Raw genomic sequence first — 25,042 nt, 5'->3', positions numbered from 1 at the left:
AACCTCCACCGACACATGATGCATTTCTAAACTAAAGACCTTTTGTCTCTGTGGTTTGTACTCTCTATTTCCTGCCTATTCATGTATCTGTGAAGATGCCTCTTAAACAATGCCATTGTATCTGTTTCTACTACCCCTTCTGGCCGTTCATTGACCAGGCACTTACCACCTTCTGTGTAAAAAAAGACACTTGCCTTTCACATCTCCTTTAACTTTTTCCCTTTTACCTTAAACCTATGTCCCCGAGTAATTGACATTTCTACGTCGGGAGAAGACTCTGAAGGTCTATTCTATCCATGACTCTCATTTAGATGATAATGTGATCAGGCAGAGTCAACGTGGTTTTATGCACAGAAATTATGCTTAACCAATTTATTAGAGTTCTGTGAGGAAGTAACAAGCACAGTGGATAAAAGGGAGCCTGTAGATGGGGTGCTCTTGGATTTCCAAAAGGCGTTTAATATGGTTACCTACACATCAAAGGTTACCTACACAAACTACCGTCAGCAGAGAATGGAGATAAATAGGTCATTTTCAGCTTGGCAATCTATTACTAATGGAGTGCCATACAATGTCAGTGTCTCAACTATTTACATTTTGTAATGGATGTAGGGATCAATTGTATGATAACTAAATTTACTGATATTGGTAGGAAAATAAGTTGTCAAGGGATCATAGACTCCACGAAGAAATTTAAGTTAAATGAGTGAGCAATGTTTGGCAGATAAAGTTAGTATGGAAAAATATAAACTTCACCACTTTGACAGGAAGAATAGAAAAGCAGTGTATTGTTTGGAGAGAGACTGCAGAACTCTACAATACAGAGGGATCTGTGTGTCCTGGTACATTAATCACAAAAGTATGCAGGCACTTTAAGTAATTAGGAAGAAAAGTAGAATGTTGGTGTTTATTGCAAAGGGAATCAAGCATAAAAGTAGAGAAGTGTTCTCACTGCTGTTAAGCCATATCCAGAGTACTGTGTACAGTTTTGGCATCCTTATATAAAAAAAATCCGAAAGACATGCTAGTTAGGTGCATGGCCAATTCTAAATTCCCCCTCCCTGTACCGAACAGGCACAGGAGTGTGGCTACTAGGGGATTTTTAGAATAACTTCATTGCAGTGTTAATGGAAGCCTACTTGTGACAATAAATAAACTAAAAAAGCTGCTCTTGAGTAAGCTGGTATGTTGCCTCAGACTTTCATATCTTAAAATATATTACAACTCCTAACAAAGCCCTAACTATCCTGGCTTCCATGATGTGGAAATGCTGACGTTGGACTCGGGTAGGCACAGTAAGAAGTCCCACAACACCAGGTTAAAGTCCAACAAGTTTATTTGGTAGCACAAGCTTTCGGAGCGTTGCCCTTCCATCAGGTGTGTGGAGAGTTGGGTTCACAAATAGGGCATATATAGACATGGGCCGTGTATGGGGTGTCAGGGAGGGGTAATATCTTTGGTGGGGGAACATGTCGCATCCTTTCAGGGCGGTTTGACCATCTTTGTCCCCACCTGGCACTCAGCTCTCACCAGTGGCTCCCCGTAGCTGTTTGCATGCGACAGCGGCCACATCCCGGGCAATGGCTTCGACAAGCTGGCTAAACCAGGTGAGGGTTGCCGACAGGCCTCAACCCTTGGTGAGATAGGGAGATGTCTATCCCAGCATGTGAAGACAGAGTCCGGCGGACTGAGCGGAAGAGACCAATGGAAGGTCCAACGGTCAAGAAAGCAGTCTCTGCAAGCGCCATGGAACGCGAAGAGCAGGACAAGACATGGAAGACGTCCTGATCATCCACTGTGCCTAGTCCCACCTCCAGCCGTCTTGACACTTGTCTTGCCACTGGATCTAGATGGGAATTGGGAAGAGAAAGTGTGGCTGATGCTGCGCAACTCTCCCTCACTTTAATCCAAATCAAGCGCTAGTTTCGACACCATCATCACCAGTGTCCTGTTCAACCCTTGAAGTCCTGTGGCGATGGGTGAGCAGCGAAGCAGCAAGTGTGGATACACTGGGAGCTGTAGTCACGGACCTGCACGCAGGCAGCTCAGGTCTAATGGTCATTTTCTGCTGACCGAAGCAGCAGTGGAACTCGGCATCTATCTGGGCGACTGAGCAGTCGTCTTCAGGAATGCGCTGCTCACCTCTGTAGGATGAGAAAGAGGCTAGAAATGGTGTTCTAAACATTGCCTGCTTCACTACACCCTGGCCAGTTTACCGCGGCTGGCGGGGATCCCATCTTTCAGTCGAACACACAAAATAAAACACAAGGTGACACTGCTCACCATTGGCACTTGGAACGTGTGCATGCTTTTGGACAACCCCACAGCAGACAGACCAGAGAGAAGAACAGCCTTAGTTGCCAGAGAGCTTGCAAGATACAACACTGACATTGCAGCCCTGAGCAAAACTCATCTTGCCAACGTAGGTCAGTTGACTGAAACTGGAGGTGGATACACTTTTTTCTGGAGCGGTCGCAGCAGTGATGAGTGTTGTGATGCTGGAGTTGGATTCGCTGTCAGGAGTCACCTTGTTCGGAAACTTGATAGTCTACCCTAGGGTGTGAATGACTGGCTTATGACATTACAGCTTCTGCTACGGAACAGAAGTCAAGCCACCTTGCTCAGCGCCTATGCCCCCACAATGAACAACCCAGGCGAGATGAAAGAACTAGACGCCCTACTATCAGCAGTGAGCTGTACTGACAAGCTGATCTTGCTTGGTGATTTCAATGCAAGAGTAGGGTGTGACTCTGCAATCTGGCAGGGAGTCATTGGAAGTGGACAGGTGTAACAATAATGGCCTGCTCTTACTGAAGATCTGTGCAGCACATGACCTCTTCATCACCAACACAACCTGTCGACCCCTGGATGCACCCCCGCTCTAAGCATTGGCATCTTATCGACTATGTCATTGTCAGGAGAAAAGACAGGCAGTATGTCAGAGTAACCAAGGCCATGTGTGGTGCTGACTGCTGGACAGATCACAGGCTCATTGTCTCCAAAATGAGGTTCCGCATCAGACCCAAGAGGCGACCACAAGGAGGCAAGGTTATGAAAAGAATCAATGCAGCCAAGCTAAAGAACCCCAGCATAGCTCCAACACTGGCTAAAAATTTAGAAATCAAGCTTGCTGACCTGTACCTCACAGGCACCGCTGAGGACGACTGGGAACGCTTTAGGAATGCAATCCATACACCTGTGCTGAAGGCGCTCCGGCCCTTTACCCGCAAGCAGCATGATTGGTTCGATGAGAATGACGAGGAGATACAGGCTCTACTTGTTGAAAAGCACCATCTTCACCGGGCCTGTCAGAACAACCCATCTTCAGCTGCCAAGAAAAATGTTTTTACCAGTGCTCGCAGGACAGTCCAGAATAAACTGTGTAAAATGCAGGATGCCTGGCTGAGCGCCAAGGCAGATGAAATACAGGGATATGCTGACAGAAACGACTTGAAACGGTTCTATGAAGCCCTCAACACTCTCTATGGACCTCAATCTCTCGGGAGTGCCCCCCCTCCTGAGTACAGATAGTACAACTCTCATTACAGAGAAAGCTCAGATCCTGCAGAGTGGGCTGAACACTTTGAAGCCGTCCTCAGCCAACCGTCATCTATTAACGATGAGGCAATAGACAGGATTTCCCAGGTTGATATCAACAGTGCCATGGATGACCCACCGGTAGTAGCCGAAGTCACAAAAGCTGTCAGCCAGCTATCCAGTGGCAAAGCCCCAGGGGCAGATGCCATACCCACAGAGATCTATAAAGCTGCTGGTCCTGCACTTATATTGAAGCTCACCAAGTTGTTCCAGTCCTTTTGGAAGCAAAGATCCATTCCTCAGGAACTTAAAGATGCTTCCATCGTACACCTCTACAAGAAGAAGGGCAATCGGCAAGTATGCGACAACCACCGAGGAACCTCGCTGCTCTCCATCACAGGAAAAACCCTCGCAAGAGTCCTGTTAAATCGTCTAGTCTCTCATTTGGAGCTGGGCCTGCTTCCAGAGTCACAGTATGGCTTCCGCAAAGGACGTGGGACTACTGACATGATTTTTACTGCGTGCCAACTTCAGGAGAAGTATCAGGAGCAGAATCGCGAGCTGTACACAACCTTTGTTGACCTCGCGAAAGCTTTCGATACTGTAAACCGACAAGGCCTGTGGAGGATCATGTCAAAGTTCGGCCGCCCCCCCCCCCCCCGCCAAATTGTTTCAGATGGTACGCCAATTCCATGATGGCCAGAGTACTGGATGGCGGAGAATCCTCTGAGGCGTTCCCAGTCACCAATGGCATCAAACAGGGCTGTGTGCTCGCACCCACACTGTTCAGTATGATGTTTACTACCATGCTGAATGATACTTTCCAGGACAGTGTTGCTGGAATCAGCCTCAAGTACAGAGTGGATGGGAAGCTTTACAACCTGAGGAGACTTCAAGCGATGACCAAAGTGAAGGAGACTGTTCTGAGAGATTTCCTCTTTGCCAATGACTGCACCCTGTATGCTGGCTCAGAGCCAGAGATGCAAGTCAGTATGGACAAATTTTCCACAGCCTGTGACAACTTTGGACTCACCGTCAACATTAGAAAGACCAAAGTCATGCACCGTACACAGAACGAATAATCACAATCAAAGGGCAGAAACTACAGGCAGTGGACCAGTTCACTTATCTTGGCAGCACCCTCTCCCAAGCAGTGACTATTGATGCAGAAGTTAACTGCAGAATAGTAAAGACAAGTTCTGCTTTTGGTAGACTGCTCTCCACTGTATGGAAATGTCGAGGAATCAGCCCAGCAACAAAACTGAAGGTCTACAGCGCTGTGGTACTCACTACCCTCCTGTATGCCTGTGAAACTTGGACTGTGTATCGAAGGCATGCAAGACAGCTCAATCATTTCCACATGACTTGTCTTTGCAGAATATTACGCATCAGATGGCAAGACAAAGTACCAGACACTGAAGTTCTCTCTAGAGCAAGTCTACCATCAGTCCACACACGGATGACATGACCTGCCAGGTGGGCAGGTCATGTCATCCGTATGTCAGACGACCGCATACCCAAGCAGCTCCTTTTTGGGGAACTCTGCTGGAAGGCGCTCGCATGGAGGGCAGAAGAAACGTTTCAAAAACACACTCAAAGCCTCCCTGAAGTCGCTTGACATTGACACAACCACCTGGGAAACGCCGGCACAAAACGGCCCTACCTGGCGCCGCGTCATCCACAAAGGCTGTCAAGCTCACGAAGAAAGGTGTATTGCTGAAGCACAACTTAAATGCGAGCTGCGCAAGTCCAGAGCCACCAGCGCAACAATTACAGTGTCCACACAAGTCTGCCCAATGTGTGCCAGGATATTCCATGCCCAAATTGGCCTGAACAGTCATCTTCGGACACACCACAACCAGCCTCAAAATGACTAATGGTGTCGAGGTCCTCATCGATGACGATGAACGAACAACGACAATATAGACACAGACTCAATTACAAGATAATGGTTGGAATGTGAGTCTTAACAGGTAATCAGGTCTTTACAGGTGCAGATAATGCAACTGGAGAGAGGGTTAAGCGCAGGTTAAAGAGTTGTGAATTGTCTCAAGCCAGGACAGTTAGTAATATTTTGCAAGCCCAGGCAAGTCGTGGGGTTATAGGTAGTGTGACATGGACCCAAGATCCTTGTTGAGGCCGTCTTCTTTTGTGTGGAACTTGGCTATCAGTTTTTGCTTGGTGATTCTGCATTGTCATGTGACTTGAAGGCCACCTTGGAGAACACTTACTGGAAGATCAGAGGCTGAATGCCCTTGACTGCTGAAGTGTTCCCTGGCAGGAAGGGACTTCTTATTCTGTTTATCCTGACTTCATTAAACTGCTATTTATTAAACGGCAATTTTATAACAATCTAGGAGGATCTCCATTGTAGGAATGCACGCATTATTTCTAAGCATTTTTGACATTGCAACTGTTTCATTTCTGTCTAGACATGTCTAACTACAGTTTGGTCCAATATCAAAACTGGCAGTGTAAGATTCTTATAGTAGTCAAAGTCTGTCCAGTTTAATTCACTGAGAATGAAAAAATCCAACTCCTATAGAAAGTTATAGATCTGTTCATTAAAATAAATCATCACAACTAAATGTTTAGAATTATGTTTGCATTGTTTCTTGCCTGAATTGGTTATATTGCAGATTAAATTAATTTGAAATAAAATCTTTCAATAGCACAGTATTCCATGTGTTCCAATTAGCATTGAAATCTCCTTTTTTGAGAAGTAGATAATGCAGCATATTCACACCCTTGTCATTTTATCTCTAGGATCTATTTGAATCCAGTCCTGATTATCCAGCCTGCCCTTTGTGCTGGTTCAAAGAGTCACAGAGTCATAGAGGTTTATAGCATGGAAACAGGCCCTTTGGCTCAACTTGTCTGTACCACCCTTTTTTTTAAAATCCCAATTGCCCGCATTTGGCCCATATCCCTCTATACCTATCTTACCCATGTAACTGTCTAAATGCTTTTTAAAAGACAAAATTGTACCCATCTCTATTACTACCTTTGGCTACCTCTCACCACGCTCTGTCTAAAAAGATTGCCCCTCTGGTCACTTTTGTATCTCTCCCCTCTTGCTTTAAACCTATGCACTCTAGTTCTAGACTTCCGTACGTTTGGGAAAAGATATTGACTGTCAAGCTGATCTACGCCCCTCATTATTTTATAGACCTCTATAAGATCAACCCTCAGCCTTCTACGCACCAGAAAGTAAAGTCCCAGTCTATTCAGCCTCTCCTTATAACTCAAACCATCAAGTCTGGGTAGCATCCTAGTAAATCTTTTCTGCACTCTTTCTAGTTTAATAATATCCCGTACAGAGTATTCTAAGTGTGGCCGTACCAATGTCTTGTATAACTTCAACAAGACGTTCCAACTCCTACATTCAATGTTCTGACCGATAAAACCAAGCATGCTGAATGCCGCCTTCTTCACTCTGTCCACTTGTGGCTCCACTTTCAAGGTGCTATGAACCTGCACCCCTAGATCTCTTTGTTCTGTAACACTCCCAATGCCCTACCATTAGCTGAGTAAGTCCTGTCTACCAAAATGCATCACCTCGCATTTACCTAAATTAAACTCCATCTGTCATTCGTCAGCCTACTGACCCGATTGATCAAGATCCTGTTGCAATTGGACATAACTTTCTTCACTGTCCACTATGCCACCAATCTTCTCAGTGCTTAGTGAAATGAATTCGTACTGTTTCATCAAGTTCTTAACCAGAAGAAACAGGCGGCATGGTGGCACAGTGGTTAGCTCTGCTGTCTCACAGCTCAAGGGACCCGGGTTCAGGGACTGTCTCTGTGGAGTTTGTACATTATCCTCATGTTTGCATGGGTTTTCTCCAGGTGCTCTGGTTTCTTCCTACAGTCCAAAGATTGTGCAGTTAGCCATGCTTAATTGATCCTTGGTTTCCAAGGTATGCAGGTTAGCTTGATTAGCCATGGGAAGTGTGTGGGGTTATGGAGATAGGGTGGGAGAAAGGCCTGGGAAAAATACTCTATCAGAGAGTCAGTGCAGGCTCGATGGGCTGAATGGCTTCTTCTGCACTGTAGGAAACCATGATGCTGGGGATTGCAGAAGCATGCCTTTCTCCAGGAAGTAAGATTTAATCCTATGTACAGGAATGTATGGATTTAATTCACTTTGAAGCTTTGGTGACAGGTTGCCAAATTTTTCATCTTGCACTCAGTCAGAACAGATGAAAGAATGCCAAATTTCAAACAATCGCAACAAATTTAACTACAGGGTAAAAGTTCTGATTGGTTGACAAGTCAACTCTGGCCAAAATTCATCTGTTCACTCAATATCCCAAAACACATAAATGGATGAAAAAAAGTTACTTTTAGACAAATGGTGCCTGGGCTACCTCAAATTATCCTTGAAAGGCAAAGTCTGAACAAGCTGGTGCACCATTCTCTGCGCTGATGCACTGATGGTCAAGTGGATACATTGATGGCTGTCATTCAAAATTCTGTAAATTTTGGAACACACCTTGCAGACTGGAAGATTGCAAATGTAACTCCGTTATTTAAGAAAGAAGGGAGAGAGAAAACAATCACAGACCTGTTGGCCTGACATTGAATGATAGAGATTGATAGATTTCTAGAAACTAATAATATTAAGCAATACTAAAGCTAGGGAATACAGTTTAAAAGTATAGTGCCTTACTTTTAAGACAGAGATGCAAAGAAATATTTTATCTGACGGTCATGAATCTTTGAAACTCCCTTCCTCAAACAGCAGTGGAAGCAGAGTCAGTGAAAGATTTTAAGACAGAGGTAAATTGATTGTTGATAAAAAGGGAGTCAAAGATAATTGGGGATAGATGGAGCTGGAATTGAGGCCATAATCAAGTCACGCATGATATTCAACAGCAGAACAGACTCAAGAAGCCAAATGTCCTACCACCCCTGCAAACATATAAGATCCTGAGGGGGTTTGACAAGGTAGATGGTGAGATGTTTTTACTGGGAGAGTCTCGAACAAAGGGACATAGCTACAAGATACATACATACATATGTAGCTACAATCATTCAAAATTGAGGTGTGTAGAAATTTCTCTTCACAGAGGCTGACGAATCTCTGGAATTCTGCCCCAAAGGTTGGTGGAGGCTGGATGATTAGAAGTATTCAAAGTAAGATCAATGAGTATTTGCTAGATTGAGGAGTACAGGACTATGGGGAAACGGCTTAGAAAAGCAGTTGAGACCAGTATAGATCAATTATGATTGTATTGAATGGCAGGGCAGGTTTCAAGGGCCTGGTGGCCGACTCTTGCCTCTATTTATTGTGTTCTTGTGTAATATGTATGTTCTTGCATGGAAATAGCATAGGAAAATTAGATTGAGATTGTAGATCAAAAGATGATTGGCTAACAGAATCAAACAACATGTTCATTCCTTTGTTATAGGCAGAATACAATTAGCCTATGCTTGCAAAATCCAAAACAAAACATCTACTGTTAGATGTGATTCTGTGATTAGGGAATACTTGTTGAACGATCCTGAATGTGCTAAAAGCTACACCAACAACCAATTTAGGATGATCAGTTAAGCTTGTATCATGGTTCATTTATGCCTACGAGAAGTGTGATACGTTCATACATTGGTACATATGTCATGTGTATCTGGCATCACACCAGCACAGAAATTCATTCATTGGGCTCACAACCTCAGCTCTTGACAAATATGGGTGCCGTATTTAAAGACCCTCTTGATCGGAAAATAATTTTAAAAAACACATACCCACAGAAGGCCCCCCACTCCCTGAGTGCCCCAGGGCATTGTCAGGAAGCAGTGCCAGGGCACTGCCTGGGCATGACCATCTCCCCCTTGGTTTTTTTATTCATTCATTGGATGTGGCCATTGTTGACTGGGCCAGCATTTATTTATTTATTGCCCATCCCTAATTGCCTTTGAGGGGCACTTAAGACTAAACCACACTGCTGTGATCTGGAGTCACATGTCGGCCAGACCAGGTAAGGATGGTAGATTTCCTTCCTTAAAAGATATTAATGAACCATATGGGTTTTTACAACAACCAACAATGGTTTCATGATCATCACTAGATTTTGAATTCCAGACTTTTATTGAAGTGAAATTTCACTATCTGCCTTGGTATGATGCGAACCCAGGTCACCAGAGCATTACTCTGGGTTTCTGGATTACTCATAAGAACATAAGAAATAGGAGCAGGAGTAGGCCATCTAGCCCCTCGAGCCTGCCCCGCCATTCAGTAAGATCATCGTGTCTCAGTTCCACATTCCTGCCCTCTCCCCATAACCCTTAATCCCCTTGCCTATCAAAAACCTATCAACCCGCGTCTTAAAAATATTTAGCAAGGCAGCCTCCACCACTTCAGCGGGCAGAGAATTCCAGAGATTCATCACCCTTTGAGTGAAGAAGTTCCTCCTCAACTCTGTTCTAAACCGCCCCCCCTTTATCTTGAGGCTGTGCCCTCTAGTCCTATCCAGTGACAATACTACTACTACACTGTCTTCCCATTTACCTGTGTACCTGCAGTTTGCCAGGTCCCTGTTTGCCAAAAGCTGTTGTAAACCTCGCCATTGTGACATTATGCCAGGAGGGAGGAGTGAATCCCTTTGTGGGAGGGGGTGGGGGATGATGATGAAGTGGGAAAGCCCGTTGGTGACATGTAAATGTATGCTAATTGAGTTCCCAACTTTTAATGGTAGGAACCCACTGTATCATTGGCAGGGTGCTAGGGCAATCTCAATGGGAAATCCTGTCAGACAGAAGCTGTTCGGGGACTCTGCTACATTCTCTGGCCTTCCTATCCTCTGAAAATGGGAGTGGAAAATCCACCCTGTCATGGACAACAAAAGCAAAGAAGTTATGCTAAGCCTTTATAAAACACTAGTAATACTTTAGCTGGAGTTAGGGTTCAATTCTGGACATCACAATTTAGGAGAAAGACGTCAAACCTTTGAGAAGATGCAGGGCAGATTAAATTGAATAGTCCTGGGGATGATGAACTTAAGTGAAGTGATTGGAGAAGCAGCAATTGTTTCTTTTGGAGCACAGCAGGTTAAGAGAGATGCTCAAACTCTCCTAATTTCTTTAATTTCAAAATCTCTTAAAAGGAATTATGATAGAGCACTGAGGGGATGGTTAGTAATTTGGAGACATGGACTTAAGATACTTGGCGAAAGGATTTTTTTTAACACAGCTATTGTTATGATCTGGAATTCATTATCTGAAAGGTGAAAGCAGATTCAAAATTAACTTTCAAAAGGAAATTGGATAAATGCTTAGGGAAAAAATGCACTTTCGGTGGAAAGACTGGGCAAATATTTCCCATATTTACTATAAATGCAGTTCCCTTGGTTATTGTCTTGAAAAATAGAGTGTTCAGAGTAAAATAAAATGGTGCAGGTGTCTCTGATGCTGTAATACTAGTGGGTGGGATCTAAGGTCAGGGCACCTTTTCTGCACTAAAAATAATACTCCCCCCTCCTCTGCACCCACACGGATATGGGGAATTCCCCACACAGGCAGGAAGGCCAACACACCCCCACCGAAGTGTAGGGGCAACCACCCCCCACCGACATACGCAAGCACTGAGGCAACCCACTATCCCTTTCCCCCATGCCCCCTTGACATTGCCCAGAGTTGTCCCTCTCCCCCCAGGAGCTATACTTACCTGTGCATCTCCACTTGTTTGCTTCATGTTTTTCAATACCTGTTGTAAACTTCGCCGACATGATGTCTTGTTGGTGAGGGGGAATTCTGACTGTGGGGGAACCTGGGGAGAAGCCCGCTAATTATATTGAAATTTATCAAAATGTAGTAAATGAGGTTCCCATCCTGCGAGTGGGAACTTTATTACATCGCGTGCAAGGCACAGGGAAAATCAGAAAATGCGATCTCCCTGGTGAGAATCTCATTTTCTGATTCTCATGAGATTTTGTGCACGTGTCACCATTTGCACTTTGTCACCATTGGGGTCGCAGTGCCCCAGTTTGACTAATTGGATGGTTCTTTCCAAGACCTGTGCAGACATGATGAGCTGAATGGCCTGCTTCTGTTCTATGTGATTCTATGATTAATGTGGTTCAGCTAAGTATCATGACATTATTAAGCAGAGGAAATCTGGTAAGAGCTCAAATGTACTGGTGATCTAATTTTACATATCCTGCTACACAAAGAGGATCATATTAAGTTTGTGTGATCAGACTAATGCCAGACTGAATACAATCTCTACAAAAGGAAGAGATTGCCTATGCCTTACTCTACCTCGTTTACTTCAAAGGTTTAAAGAATATTTCTGCAGATTTCAAATAGAAAATTTATCCATACTGTTACAAAAAACTTAAATGCTGATATTCCATATGCAATCCCTACAGTGCAGAAGGAGGCCATTCGGCGCATTGAGTCTGCACTGACCACAATCCCACCCAGGCTCTATTCCCGTAACCCCATATATTTACCCTGCTGATCACCCTGACACGAGCTTCAATTTAGCATGGCCAATTAACCTGCAAATCTTTGGACTGTGGGAGGAAACCAGAACACCCGGAGGAGACCCACGCAGACACGAGGAGAATGTGCAAACTCCACACAGACAGTGACCCAACCCAGGTCCCTGGCACTGTGAGGCAGTATTGCTAACCACTGTATCACTGCCATCTTAAACTCGTTTAGTAAGAGAAAAAATTTTTAAGCTGAGGATGATTTCACAATTTACATTAGAAAACCAATTTCCCAGAATTGTGTGTAAACGACATGATAAATCTGAGATGCTTTTGCCTCAGTTTTTTTTGCATTTATTTTTTATATTAATTTATCTCTTCTGTGTCTATTTGTAAATTGAGATCATCTTATCTGCAGAAAACCGCTGAAAGAGAACTTCCATATGTATTAGTACTTTTTCAATTTGTTTTCAAGGTCTTAGAGAAGTTTGTTATGTTCTGAAATCTTGACCACACTCAAATTTGTTAGAATTCAAACATTGCATGAGAAAGCTAAATTCTTAACCATTGCACTGTTTGCTTACTATAAAATGTTGAAGAGTTGGTTCTAAAATGTATTGGTGTTCAGAAACACAGTGTTGGTACAAATGCAGAAGTAAGATTGTTTTCCTACTGCAAATTAGTACCACTGAGTTGGTTTCCTGTTTATTTGGGTATTACAATACAGTGCAAGCTGAATTAAAACTTCTACACAGTCCGAATAGAATGTAGGGCAAGCAGTTAGTGGTTTATTTTGATTTTTGTCCCTGTGCCCTTTTCCTGAGAACAAATTCAATTTAAGAATGTGTACTTGAAATCATCTCTATAAATGATAGATGAGGTTCTGTCGTTTCTAAAATACACTTGAGAATCTGAACAGAAATTTAACTTAATGCACTCTGTTTTCAACTGCAGTTGCATTGTGTGGCAAAGTGGCACGTGATATGACCTTACCGTCAACTTAAGCCATGCTGGAGACTACCCCTGCTGGTGATGTGGAATAGCTCAAACAATACCACTTTCAGTAATGCACTGATGTGAATGGCTATTTTGTCTAGCTTTCAAAAGAATAAAATTGGTTTTGGCACCTCAATCTACCCATTGCAGAGAATTGGTGGTTTCCCAGTAACTCAAAGGATGAGAGTTTTAAATAATGAAGTGATGGCTTTTGAGTGTGTTGTAAATTTCTTAACCTAATCATATTAAAGTTTGCCACAATGCCCATTGCCTTTCTAACATTATATTGGCAGTTGTTTTGATCTTTGCTGATTGATTACTTGGGTTTTGTGGTTTAGCCAAGCATTACATTATGTAGAAATAATTAGAAATGTTGAAGCTTTTGTTCAGTGCTACAAGGAGCAACATGGTCATGAGAACTAACTGGAGTGCCATTATTTTCAGGTAATCAAATTGAGTCACACAGACACATTTCAGATTTGCAATGTTACACGGAATAAAGCTCTGTAGAGGCTGTTCATAGAATCCCCACAGTGTAGAAGGAGGCCATTCAGCCCATCGAGTCCACACGGACTCACTGGCAGAGTGTATTAGCCTGGCCCTCGCCCTGCCCTATCCCCGTAACCTCGCATATTCACCATGGCTAATTCATCTAACCTATACATCTTGGGACATTAAGGGGCGGTTTAGCTTGGCTAATCCACCTAAACTGCACTTTGGACTGTGGGAGAACAACCCATGCAGTCTTGGAAAGAATGTGCAAACTCCACAGTCACCCGAGGCTGGAATTGAACCTGGGTTCCTGGCACTTATGAGGTAGTAGTGCTAACCACTGTGCTACCATGCCACCCAGTGTTGCACATCCGCTGTAATTGAAATAAATATCACGAACTAGTACTGCCTCTAACAGGTTTGTTCCCTAACATTCTATTTTTATATTCCATTCTTTGTTTTCTAAAAGTTGCAGCTGAAAATTTTTATCTGTTTTTTAGTTGCTCTTAGGAAAATTATTGAAAATTCCTCAATGTTTCTGGAAAAATAGACAAAATTAATGACTTTAATGGCAAAACCAGAGCACATTTAGAAGGGGATATAAAATGCAACTCTTTTTTTGTAGTAAAATAAACAAATTGAAATGAGCATTAAAAGTGTAATAAGTCATTTTAATTTGAACACTCAAAACAAGAATACATATAGAAAGCTCAGGAAGGTAAATAATTAGCCACAATACTTGAACTAAAAAATTTAGCTTCTATATAATACATTATTTTAAAAGTTCAAATTCTGCTTGTAATGTGATTTTTATAAACATTTTAATGCTTTCACAATAACAGAAGAAATCATAATTGATGTTGCAAAATCACTTTTAAAGTAGATTATGAAAATGTTTGTGTTTCTATTGTCTTATGTGCAGAGTGCAAAAGACCCAGGGGGCACTGAGCTGTGCCAAGGGGGCAGGCCTCATGGATGGGCAGACAGGGGTGGAACCAGACTGGGGAGTGGTGGGTGGAGTAGGGGCAATAGAAGGGGATTGAATGGGGGAACTCTGCACTTGGGAGTGGACAGGGACTATAATGGAGCCAGCACTCAGAGGCCAGGTCTGGCCATCAGAAGGCCAGCGATTGGGAGGTGGATGGCCTGGGTCAGTGATTGGGAGGCTTGCGATGTCCAGGGCGGAGGCACATGCGCACTGGCCCCTTCAGTGGTCCAATGCTGGCCTCTTGGGCAGGATTAGGCTTTCCCTGCTCTCTCCAACCAGTAAATCCCCTGATGGCCATCTCTGTGCTGCACACAGTGCTGGAAATTCATTTTACTAAGCTTGCCCAAGAAACGGGCAGAAAAAACACCTATTTTCCCGCCCATTGGGCACTAAGTTTTTTTGAGAAAATCACACTCCACATGTCAACCGTGAGCTGGTTACTGTATCGATACTGTCACCTTATCTTGTAATCTCATTTTCCAGTCTCCCCCCTCCCACCCTCCCGCTTCCCTTCCCACCTCATCTCTAATGGATTTATATTCCTAGTTTGCAAGTATTCATCCTATTGCTCTTAACATTATGTTCTTGTCTGTGCCTCAGCAGCCACTTGTGAAGCATCCTTTGGCCTCATGGCCTTCCTTTATTCTTTCTTTGCTTGTACTGTTTCACTGTTTGCCCACAGCAATGTCTTAACCCTTCACTGGCTACTCCTTTTGGCACCACTTCTATTTGCCAGGTTGCTGCTTTTCCCAGCAGGAAATACCGAATCCCCCTTTTCTCATTCTTCCTTCTCTCCATTTTCACTACCAGAGATCCAAAGCTGTCTTACCTGGATTCCCATTCTTCTGTTGTCTCTTTTCCCCAAACCCTAGCCTCCTGTTTTCTGGTTATTTCTCCAGCAGATAGTTACAGGAGCAGGTGTCAACCATTCAGCTCCTCGAACCTGTTTCACAGCCATTAAGTTAGCGCCTGGCTGATTTGTGACCTAACTGTTCACTCCTTTGCTCATGTCCCTTAATACCTTTGGTTAACACCCACTAAATTCACCCCTAAGCTCTGTTCTGTGACAGCCAGTTATAATGAAGAAAATCTGCAGTTGCAGCAGCAAATTTGAAGGACAGATTTCTCTCAGGCTGCTAGCAAGTAATCCCCAGGAGATTCATGCCCTATTCAAGACTCTCAGACATTCAAGAAGGTTGGCAACCCTAAGTGACCACAACCTCATAGTACTCAGTTTAATATCCATACTTATAAGTAGAGTTTAATAAGGATCTTTGAAATGAACAAGTCAAGATTATAAATAAAGTTGCCACATTTCATTTAGGTGACAAGTTGCTAGTAACTGGAGAATTCAAAAAATTCCACAAAGTAATAAGACTGTCCCACAGAAATAGATTCTTTCAATGCGGGGAAGTTAATTCTGAATACTTGTGTTTATCCATTCAATGTGACCGCTCAGTCCACACCAAGTTTTTTAAAACTGCTGCACTTTTCAGTGCAAGATGTCTAGATAATTGGCTCATTGCAGCTCCCTCAGAGCACAATATCTTTGCAAATACTCAACAATTGAGGCAAATTCTAGTTGAAGCCAAAATAGAAATGCCACTTATAGATACCTGACTCTGGGAATGTCTTGCTGCCTCTAGACTAAGTCAGGACCCTGCAACTCAAATGTTATACCATATGGTTAATTGTGAAACTTCCGTTGAAGTATACACAGAGGTATCAGCTTTACCTCGCTAAATATTTTTAAGATGCGGGTTGATAGATTTTTGATAGGCAAGGGGATTAAGGGTTATGGGGAGAGGGCGGGGATGTGGAACTGAGACATGACAGATCAGCCATGATCTTATTGAATGGCGGGGCAGGCTCGAGGGGCTAGATGGCCTACTCCTGCTCCTATTTCTTATGTTCTTTATAAAAAGAAATAAAACTATGCAGTTAATTATATGTGGCCAATATGACCTTGTACCTCTAATTTCTAGAGTTTGTATTATTTAGCCTATGGTGATGGGCCTATTATAAACTTCAAACTATTTTTAGTCTCAATTTTTAATGAGTTATATTCATTTTGGAAAATCAGATGTTGGTCATTTTACTTGCTCGGTATTATAGAGTCAGGGGGCAGAATTTTACAAGAAAAATTTGAAGTGTCCAGCTAGCATGAAAATGGGAGAGTTGTGAATCCATTTTTTGGTGAGTTTTTATTCCCAATCTGATGCACATAGTGCTTGACAAAGTGGGCTAGAATGTTTCTAGCAGTGGGCGAGGCTTAAATCCCCAGCCAGCTTGCTCTAACAGCAGAGGGAGCTATCACACATGTGCAGACCTCTGTGTCTGCACAAGCGCAATTCCGACAGCAGAGGCTTGAGAGAGAGAGAGCTATCAGGTCTCTGCTGTTACAGCCAGCCTCAACACAGCTCCACCCCCCTCCCCCCACTGCAATCGTGGGGGCCCATGGCCAATTGTGAGCCCCACACCGCTCCGGCCCCCTTAATATAGCCCATGCCACACAGACTGATTGTGCCTCCACCCCCACCAGTCATAGGCAGAGCGGCAGTGCCCCCCTCCCCCAAACACACAATCGCAGGCAGAGTGCGCAGTGGGCACTTCCTTCCCCCACCAATCACAATGCAGAGTGCACAGCAGCCTCACCCCTCTCCACCAATCACAGGCAGAGCGACAGTGGGCCCCCTCCTCCCTCCTCTGTTTGGTCACCTTGCCCCTTCAGGCCCGGTCCCTGGCACTGCCTATTGCCAAAGTGCTAGGCAAGCACTGTCAGGCTGGCATTGTCCAAAGGGCCAGGTAGGCATTGTCAGGCTGACGCTATCCAAGAGGCACTTCCCTTTGCCCTCAAACCCCATTTGAGGCCTCAGTGGTCTCCGGTTCTACCGGCAAGAGCAACACAGCTGTTTCCCATTCAAGGGGTGCAGGTGTTTTCCTTGCCAGAGACAACCTCTCCCGGTGAGGCCATAAAGGCAAATGAGCACTGATGATTGAATGCCTGGCTCGTTAAACACATGTAAAACATTACTTAAGTAAATCAAAAAATTTATTCAGCCTCTCGCTGGAATCCTATAGTGAGTTGACCAAAACTTCAGCTGTGGCCCAACCAATGTTCTGTACAGCTCTAAAATAACTTCCTTGCTATTATACTCCATGCGAAGACTGATAAAATAAAGTGTCCCAAATGCCGCTTTTACCCTGTTCACCTGCTCTTCAGGGATCTAGGAATAAATACCCCAAGATTCATCCATCCTCTGAGCTTCTAAGTGTCCTGACATTAATTGAATACTCCCTTGTCATGTTACTTCCAAATTGCATCACCTAGCGCTTATCAGGGCTAAACGTCATTTGCCACTTCTCAGCCTATCCAACCCATCTTGTATCCTATGACCTTCTTTACTATTAACCACCCTACCAACCTTCATGTCATCTGCAAATTTACTTACCATTCCTCCCACATTCTCATCTATATTATTTATGTATATAACAAACAATAAGGGATTCACCACTGATTCTTGTGGTACACCACTGGACACCTGCCTCCAGTCACTCAAACAGCCTTCTACCACCACCCATTTGTCCTATTTCTAAGCCAGTTTCGGATCCAATTTTCCCTGAATTCCATGTGCTCCAACCTTCTTAATCAGCCTCCCATGTGGGACCTTGTCAAAGGCATTGCTAAAATCCGTATAAACCACATCAACTGCACTTCCCTCATCCGCACAGTCGATCACTTTTTTTGAAAAATTCTATCAAAATTGTTACACATGACCTCTATCTGACAAAGCCATGCTGACTATCCCTAATCAACCCGCGCCTTTCCAAGTGGAGATTAATTCTCTCCTTCAGAATTTTCTCCAGTGGTTTCCCTACCGCTGACATGAGACTCACTGGCCTGTAATTCCCTGGTTCATCTCTACCATCCTTCTGAAAAGTGGAACCAAATTAGCCGTCCTCCACTCCTCTGGCACTTCCCCTCTATGGTTGTCATGATGTGGAGATGCCAGTGTTGGACTGGGGAAAGCTCAGTAAGAAGTCTCACAACACCAGGTTAAAGTCCAACTTTAACCTGATGTTGTGAGACTTCTTATTGTGACTTCCCCTCTAGCCAGGGAGGAATTAAGAATTTGCATCCCAGCCCATGCAATTTCCTGCCTCGCCTTACACAGCAGCCTGGGATACAGTTCATCCGGGTCTCAGGATTTGTCTACTTTTAAGCCCGTTGAAGCCTCCAGTACCTCCTCACTTCCTATGTTAAATGGCTGAAGGCCCTCACAGTCCCTTTTCCTGAATTCTGCACCTACATCTTCCTCCTCAGTGAAGACCGATGAGAATTATTCATTTAACACCCTTCCAGTGTCCTGCAACTTCACACGTAGATTGCCCCCTTAGTCTTTAATGGGCCCTACTCTTTCCCTGGTTAACCTCTGCCCTTTAATATATTGATAGAATATCTTAGAATTCTCCCTAATTTTGTTTGTAAGTCCTTTTTCATGCCCTCTTTTTGCTCTTGTAATCGCTTTTTTAAAGTTCTCATTTGCAATTCCAGTATTTTTCTAGGCCCACAGCTGAACTGTTCCCTTTGGACTTGCTAAAAGCCATTCCCTTTTTCCTTATCCAGCCCTGAATTATCCTGGATATCCAGGGTTGGACCTGAACTCTCCTAATTATCTCTCAGAATAAAATTATAATTTTTGATACATATACAATTAATATTTTTCTTTAACATAAACAAGGCATGTTATAAAATGTACTTTGTTTCATTGTAGAGCTGTTTATAACTGCTAAGGAAAATTAAGACATTTTGTTCTAATCCCAAGTCTATATCTTGGGCTTCTCTTAATTCAATTTACAAATAACATGCATGGAGTAATTTATATGATTGCACAAAGTATTGTTGCCTTGTTTGGTGAGTTGAAGCAAATAAATGCTTCAGCATTTTAAAATTAGATCATAGGTTTCCAGCCAAGCTTTCTGTTTAATTTTCACTTAATTTGTTTGTATATGGACAAGTAAAAGTTGGTACAATCATGTTTTCAGCCACACAGTGAGAACAAGGCCAATCTATGATCTGCCTCCATATATGGGCACCGTAAATATGATAAAGTTGTGCAACACTTTACAGATGTATAATCAGATAAGGAAATTAACACTAAGTCAAAAGAGGACACATTTGTGCAGATGACCAAAAGTTTGGTTAGAAGTTGTTTTTAAGGAACGTTCTAAAAGAAGAAAGAGAAATTGAGAGGGTTAGGGAGGGAATTCCATAGCTTAGGGCCAAGAAAATTGAATGGATGGATGCCAGTGGTGGGAGCAAGAAAATCAGGTCTGCACAAGAGGCTAGGATAGGAGGAGCATAATTTTTAAAGGGTTGTAAGGCTGCAGGAAGTTACAAAGTGGAAACAGGCAAGATGATGGAAGGATTTGAATTCCAAGATGAGAATTTAAATCTGTAGTGTTGAATTGCGAGCTGGTGTAGTTCAGCAAGCCTGATAGAAAAACAGGGTTTGGTCTGAGTTGAACTGTGGGCAGCCATGTTTTGGATGAGCTTACATATTCAGAGGGTGGAAGATAGAAGAGTATTGGAATAAATGAGTCTGAAATAATAGATGCATGGATGAGACTTTCACCAGCAAATGAAGTGAGGTGGAGAGAGGCAACACAATTTTGATTAGACCTGTTTCAGTGCTGTGGCAAGGCTGAAAATTTGCAGGAGAGATTGGCATGGATTAGGGAGGTAACATATTCAGGGACTTTGAAGAAGAAAGTTGCAAATGGAACAAAGATGGAGGAGTTAGATTTTTTTTTGAGGAGTGGAGTAATGGTGACGTATTTGAAAGTGGGCATAACAGTACCAGAAAGAGGGAACTGTTTACAATATAGGTAGCCTGTGGGGAAGGGAAGGTAGCTGAGTATTGGCGCTTTTGTAAGTATAGAGTCCCTTATTCCTTCCTATTGTGTTGTAGATCGGATGTTGAGCAAAACTGGAACTTTTTTTTATTTTGAAACGTTAATCAGTGCTATTGACTGTGTCCTTCTCTTACAGTCAAAGATTGTCTTTACCTTGGATAACGAGACAGGACTGCCTCAAGGATGCTACATCTACGAGTATAAGGACAGCAATAAGTAAGTTGCCTTTTTTGAAAGTACTTTTAAAGCTTTTCTTCGTGGTTTAATCAGATTTCATGTTTTATGTTATATCACCTTAAATAACAGGAGATGAGAAATTGACAAAACGTTACATCCTTTTAAGTGTGGATAAATAACATCACATTTTGCATTTGCCTCCTTTCTGAGAGTTGTTTTATAATGTGTATTTATGTAGCAAGTTGCTACATTGTGATATTTTGAACTTTTTTGTTTCATTCTTTTGCACTGTTGACAATTCTATGATTCTATGACCTTTGATTTTTGCAAGTTAGAAAAATTGGGGTAAGGAAGTACATTGGAGAACAGTTTTGAATGTTAACTTTGTTTCTCTCAATCACCACAGCACAATCCAAGCTACAAGTTGAAGCACTGTGTGAGGGAAAGGCACATGAAAGTAGATTGTTTGCCCGAGTTCCCTTCCAATGTAGCAATTAAGAGTAACATATAAAAACTTCTGCTGTGATTCTTCCACAAATCCATTCCTGCCCACTGAGCCTGTCTGTGAAGGATTAAGGCTCTGCTACAACTTGCAAAGAAGCCTGTACTTTTGATACAAATACATCTCTTTGCTGTGTTGAAATTTCCCATTCTGCCTCACAAATGTGTCCATTTGTTTTCCAGAGCAGTTAAGTTAGACTACACACGAAACAGGAAAGTTTCTAAGTAGTGTGGGGGGGAGGCGGAAGTTCAGCCAAGATGAGGAATGAAGATTGAGTACACTAACATTTGCTTTAGATACTGAAAAATAGTGGCTTAATGCTAAAGGAGATGGTCAATGTCTGCACCACTTCCCTTGCCTCCTCCCCATGACCTCATCCAGAAGTATGTAATACAACTAGTATATGTAATCTGTAAGCACATATGTTGTATTGAAGACCCTTGTGATGCTTGAAACCAAAATTTACAGCTACTAAAATCTATTAAAAAATATAATGTTTGGAAAATTAAAAAAATCGGAGACAAAGGTAAGATGAGAGCAGCTGCTATGCACAAAAATACAATTGAAATTTCCAGCCATTTACTTGACTAATTTTGGCAATAATAACATGTTCCATTGTAGATTTCATTAAGTTTTATAAAATGCCAAGACAGTGCAATTTGCTACTTGCACGATGGAAAAACAAAACCCAGTGTTATTTTACACATATTGAAAAGTACTTTTTAAATACGTGGGTTCCGGTAAAATCATTATTCTAAAGGTCAGTGTGATGCTTGTTACCACTTTGATTATATAACTTATCTCTTGCTATTTCTTAATTCAATCATCCTGAAAAAAGCCATTAGGAAAAACTTCCAAAATTTGCAAATTCTAAAGAGGATTTTGAACTTTATTCAAAATGACATTTTATTTCTGTATTTTTCTATAATGTTCAAAACATGTTTTTGTGCATTTGTACTTACAGTGACTGGAAAAACAGTACTTTGGATCATTGTGTTAATTACTTTTTGAAAATTCATCATGTTTAACATTGTGCATAATTCCTACCAGAGGTTGATCATGGTAAATGTGTATCTGTTCGTTGGAAAATTAATGTTCCTGGGCAGTGTCATGCCAGTCACAACTTCAGTGAGAACTGTTGAGAGACAGGAGAAGTGAGTTCAGGGTGTCGGCCAAGGGACCATGAAAATTAGCAGCACCTTCACAGTAGATTGGTTGTCTCTGCATATACATGAAATAGTCAGCACAGACAAAGGGGACAAATTCACTATATCTGTCAGTAGGACACAGCTGAATATCCTTGCAATGGCACTGAAACTGTAATGATGACATGATTAGGTGATCATTGTCTGAACAGACATTCCTTCCATCTGCTACTAAAGATTATGACATTACCAGTGAAACGCGATTAAACAACTGTTGTCTCGAGCCTACCTCTTTGCATCATTTGTAAATAATTTACCGGCCTTAGGATTTATTCTATTCTCCTCCTTATCGATAAGAAGTCAATAAAGGATCCATCACTTGTGAACGCTATGTCCGAATATCTTTTTAGCTCCATCACTAAACATCATTTGCAAGTGAGGGGGAGATGTATTGGTCCAGATTTTGTGTAGATAATAATGGTGAAGTTAGCAGCACTCACTGTTATAATATTACAACAAACTTAATGAGACAACAACCTTTGGCGTTTGCAGCTGAATACAGAAATCCTGGTGTCGCTGTCATAAATAGCATCCACCTCCTCACAATGTGCTGTATCGGTCCTTGCCAGACTTGGTACTGAAAGCAATGCAACAGCATGAACTCAAAAATGCCAGATAAGTTAGGACTTGTGCATTCAGGAATAAGTGAATTTTTAATAGCATCAAAAATGACTTTAATGCCAAACAACCTTTCTAGCCCTGAAAATTTAATTTTATATGTGTTGTCTCATTCCTTCATATTTTAATTTTTGCTGGAGATTGTAGAAAACTTTTTCTTTCTCACCTCTCAATCCCATTTTTAATTTCCCTTCTCCCTCATGCTCTGTACATGATTTTCATTGATTTAAATATTTCAAGATTTCCTAGTGTAGACCCTCATGCATAAACGAGGTTTCTTCAGTCTGGTTGAAATGAGATATGCTGTTGTTCGCCCCACTTACACGTGTCCCAAATTGCCAGAGGGTGCCATGCTGCTTCCAACACCCAAGGACCATAAACTGCCTGTCAAAAGCCATGTAAAATCAATTGGAAGATGTAAGCATAATGAACAGTGAGTGCTATTCATCCACTGCTATCTGCAAAATCCAGTACATTGTTTTTATCACAGTCATAGAGGTTTACAGCTTACAAACAGGCCATTTGGCCCAACTTGTCCATGCCACCTCTTTTTATCATTCATATTTATAATAATTCTTGCATTGGTCATGCACTTGCAGCCCATTAATCAATATCACATTGATCATGTTTTCTGTCATCATTTATCATGAATTGTTAGGTCAATTTTATTATAATAATCACCTGACAGAATACAGTTTGAGACTCCGGCCACTAGCTCGCTTGATTGAGTGAGTTTCTGGTGTTTTGCAATTCTGTCACTATTTTGTATAAGAAGTATCTGTATTCATCAACTAAATGTGGGTAATGTCACTGACGAGTTATTAGTCACATTTGGATAAGTATAAATGAAGAAAGAAATGTAATTGCAAATTTTGTAATAGAATATCTCCTTTCATTTTAGTTACAATGAGTAACACCAACAGAGATCTAATGTATGTGTATATTGTAACTAATTATGTTATTTATAAACTTGGACCAAATTTTTTTTCCAATAAGCCCATATGGAAAACAACTTGAGAAAAGTATGGAAACTGTTTTTAGTATGCAGGAAACACAATTAAACTATCAAACTACAGGGAAAAATGTGGTGTGCAGGAAATGTCTGATCAAGAGCATAGTTACTGGCACTTGTATTCAGCCCAGATATATGGAGTTCATATTTGGGTGATGTAAATTTATGACTCTGAAAAGGAATAGTGTGATGGGGTGGAAGTCCCGGTTTTAATGTAATTGTTATTACAGAATAATTAATATAGTTATACTTGGACCAAAGCCTTCGTCACCAGAGACTTTGCATTATTATGACTGATTTTATCCCCCACCCCAAATACTATGACTCTATAAGTGCTGGTAAATGGGATTAGTGTAGGTTAGTATTTGATGACTCATATAGATGTGGTGGGCTGAAAGGCTTGTATGATTCTATGACTCTCTACTGTGTCGTAGTGAACCAGATTGTTCACTACCTTGCCGTTCCATTTGTCCCCAAACTGAGATTCTAACTCCAAAACATCACTGCTGCATATTTCCACCTCCAAACCATCATCCATCTGCTCTCCTATTTCAGCCATCTATTGGCTTAAATCCTCTATCATGCATTTTCCTCCTCCAGTCTTGACTATTCCATTGTTTTCCTAGTCAGCTAATCTGCCATTCTCCATAACCTTCAGCTCATCCAAAACTCTGTTGCCTGGGTCCTGCTCACCCATAACCATAATCCTTAGTGACCTACCTTGATTCCTGATCCTCTAACACCACTCAGAATCACAGAATCTTTGCAATGCAGAAGAAACCACTCGATCCATCAACTCTGCACGACTCTTTGAAAGAGCATTCTACCTGGACCCAAATCTCATGCCTTGCCACTTGAACTTTGCACATTCATTCTTACCAAATAGGAATCTAATTTCTTTTTGAATACTTTGATTGATCATGCCTCTACTCCCTTAGGAGGCTTGTTCCAGATTCCAACCACTCTTGGGATGAAAAAAAATTCTCACATCACTTCTATTCCTTTTGTCCATTATTTTGAATCTGTGCCCTCTAGTTCTTGATATCATCTTGAGAGGGAGCAGTTTTTCACTACTTACCTGTCCATAACACCTCAGGATCTTGGATACCTCCTACATATCACACCTCAGCCTTTATTTCTCCAATGAAAACAAGCCTTACCT

General features: G+C 42.1%; 1 protein-coding gene across 6 annotated transcripts in view; it reads left to right on the top strand.

Annotated features, from left to right (window-relative positions):
* The window catches only part of dis3l2 (DIS3 like 3'-5' exoribonuclease 2), a 260,531-nt gene that overhangs the window by 145,443 nt on the left and 90,046 nt on the right, over positions 1 to 25,042 (top strand). For all 6 annotated transcript variants that reach the window (XM_080185679.1, XM_080185682.1, XM_080185678.1 and 3 more), the window contains one exon: positions 20,503 to 20,582. In XM_080185679.1, coding sequence (XP_080041805.1) covers positions 20,503 to 20,582 — 80 coding nt within the window. The remainder of the gene's footprint in view (positions 1 to 20,502; positions 20,583 to 25,042) is intronic.

This window comes from Carcharhinus amblyrhynchos, chromosome 3 (genome assembly GCF_965287045.1).
Source record: "Carcharhinus amblyrhynchos chromosome 3, sCarAmb.v2.hapA, whole genome shotgun sequence".
Taxonomy (NCBI): Eukaryota; Metazoa; Chordata; class Chondrichthyes; order Carcharhiniformes; family Carcharhinidae; genus Carcharhinus; species Carcharhinus amblyrhynchos.
The sequence above is the reverse complement of the archived record's forward strand: the minus strand, read 5'-3'. Positions and strand labels throughout refer to the sequence as shown.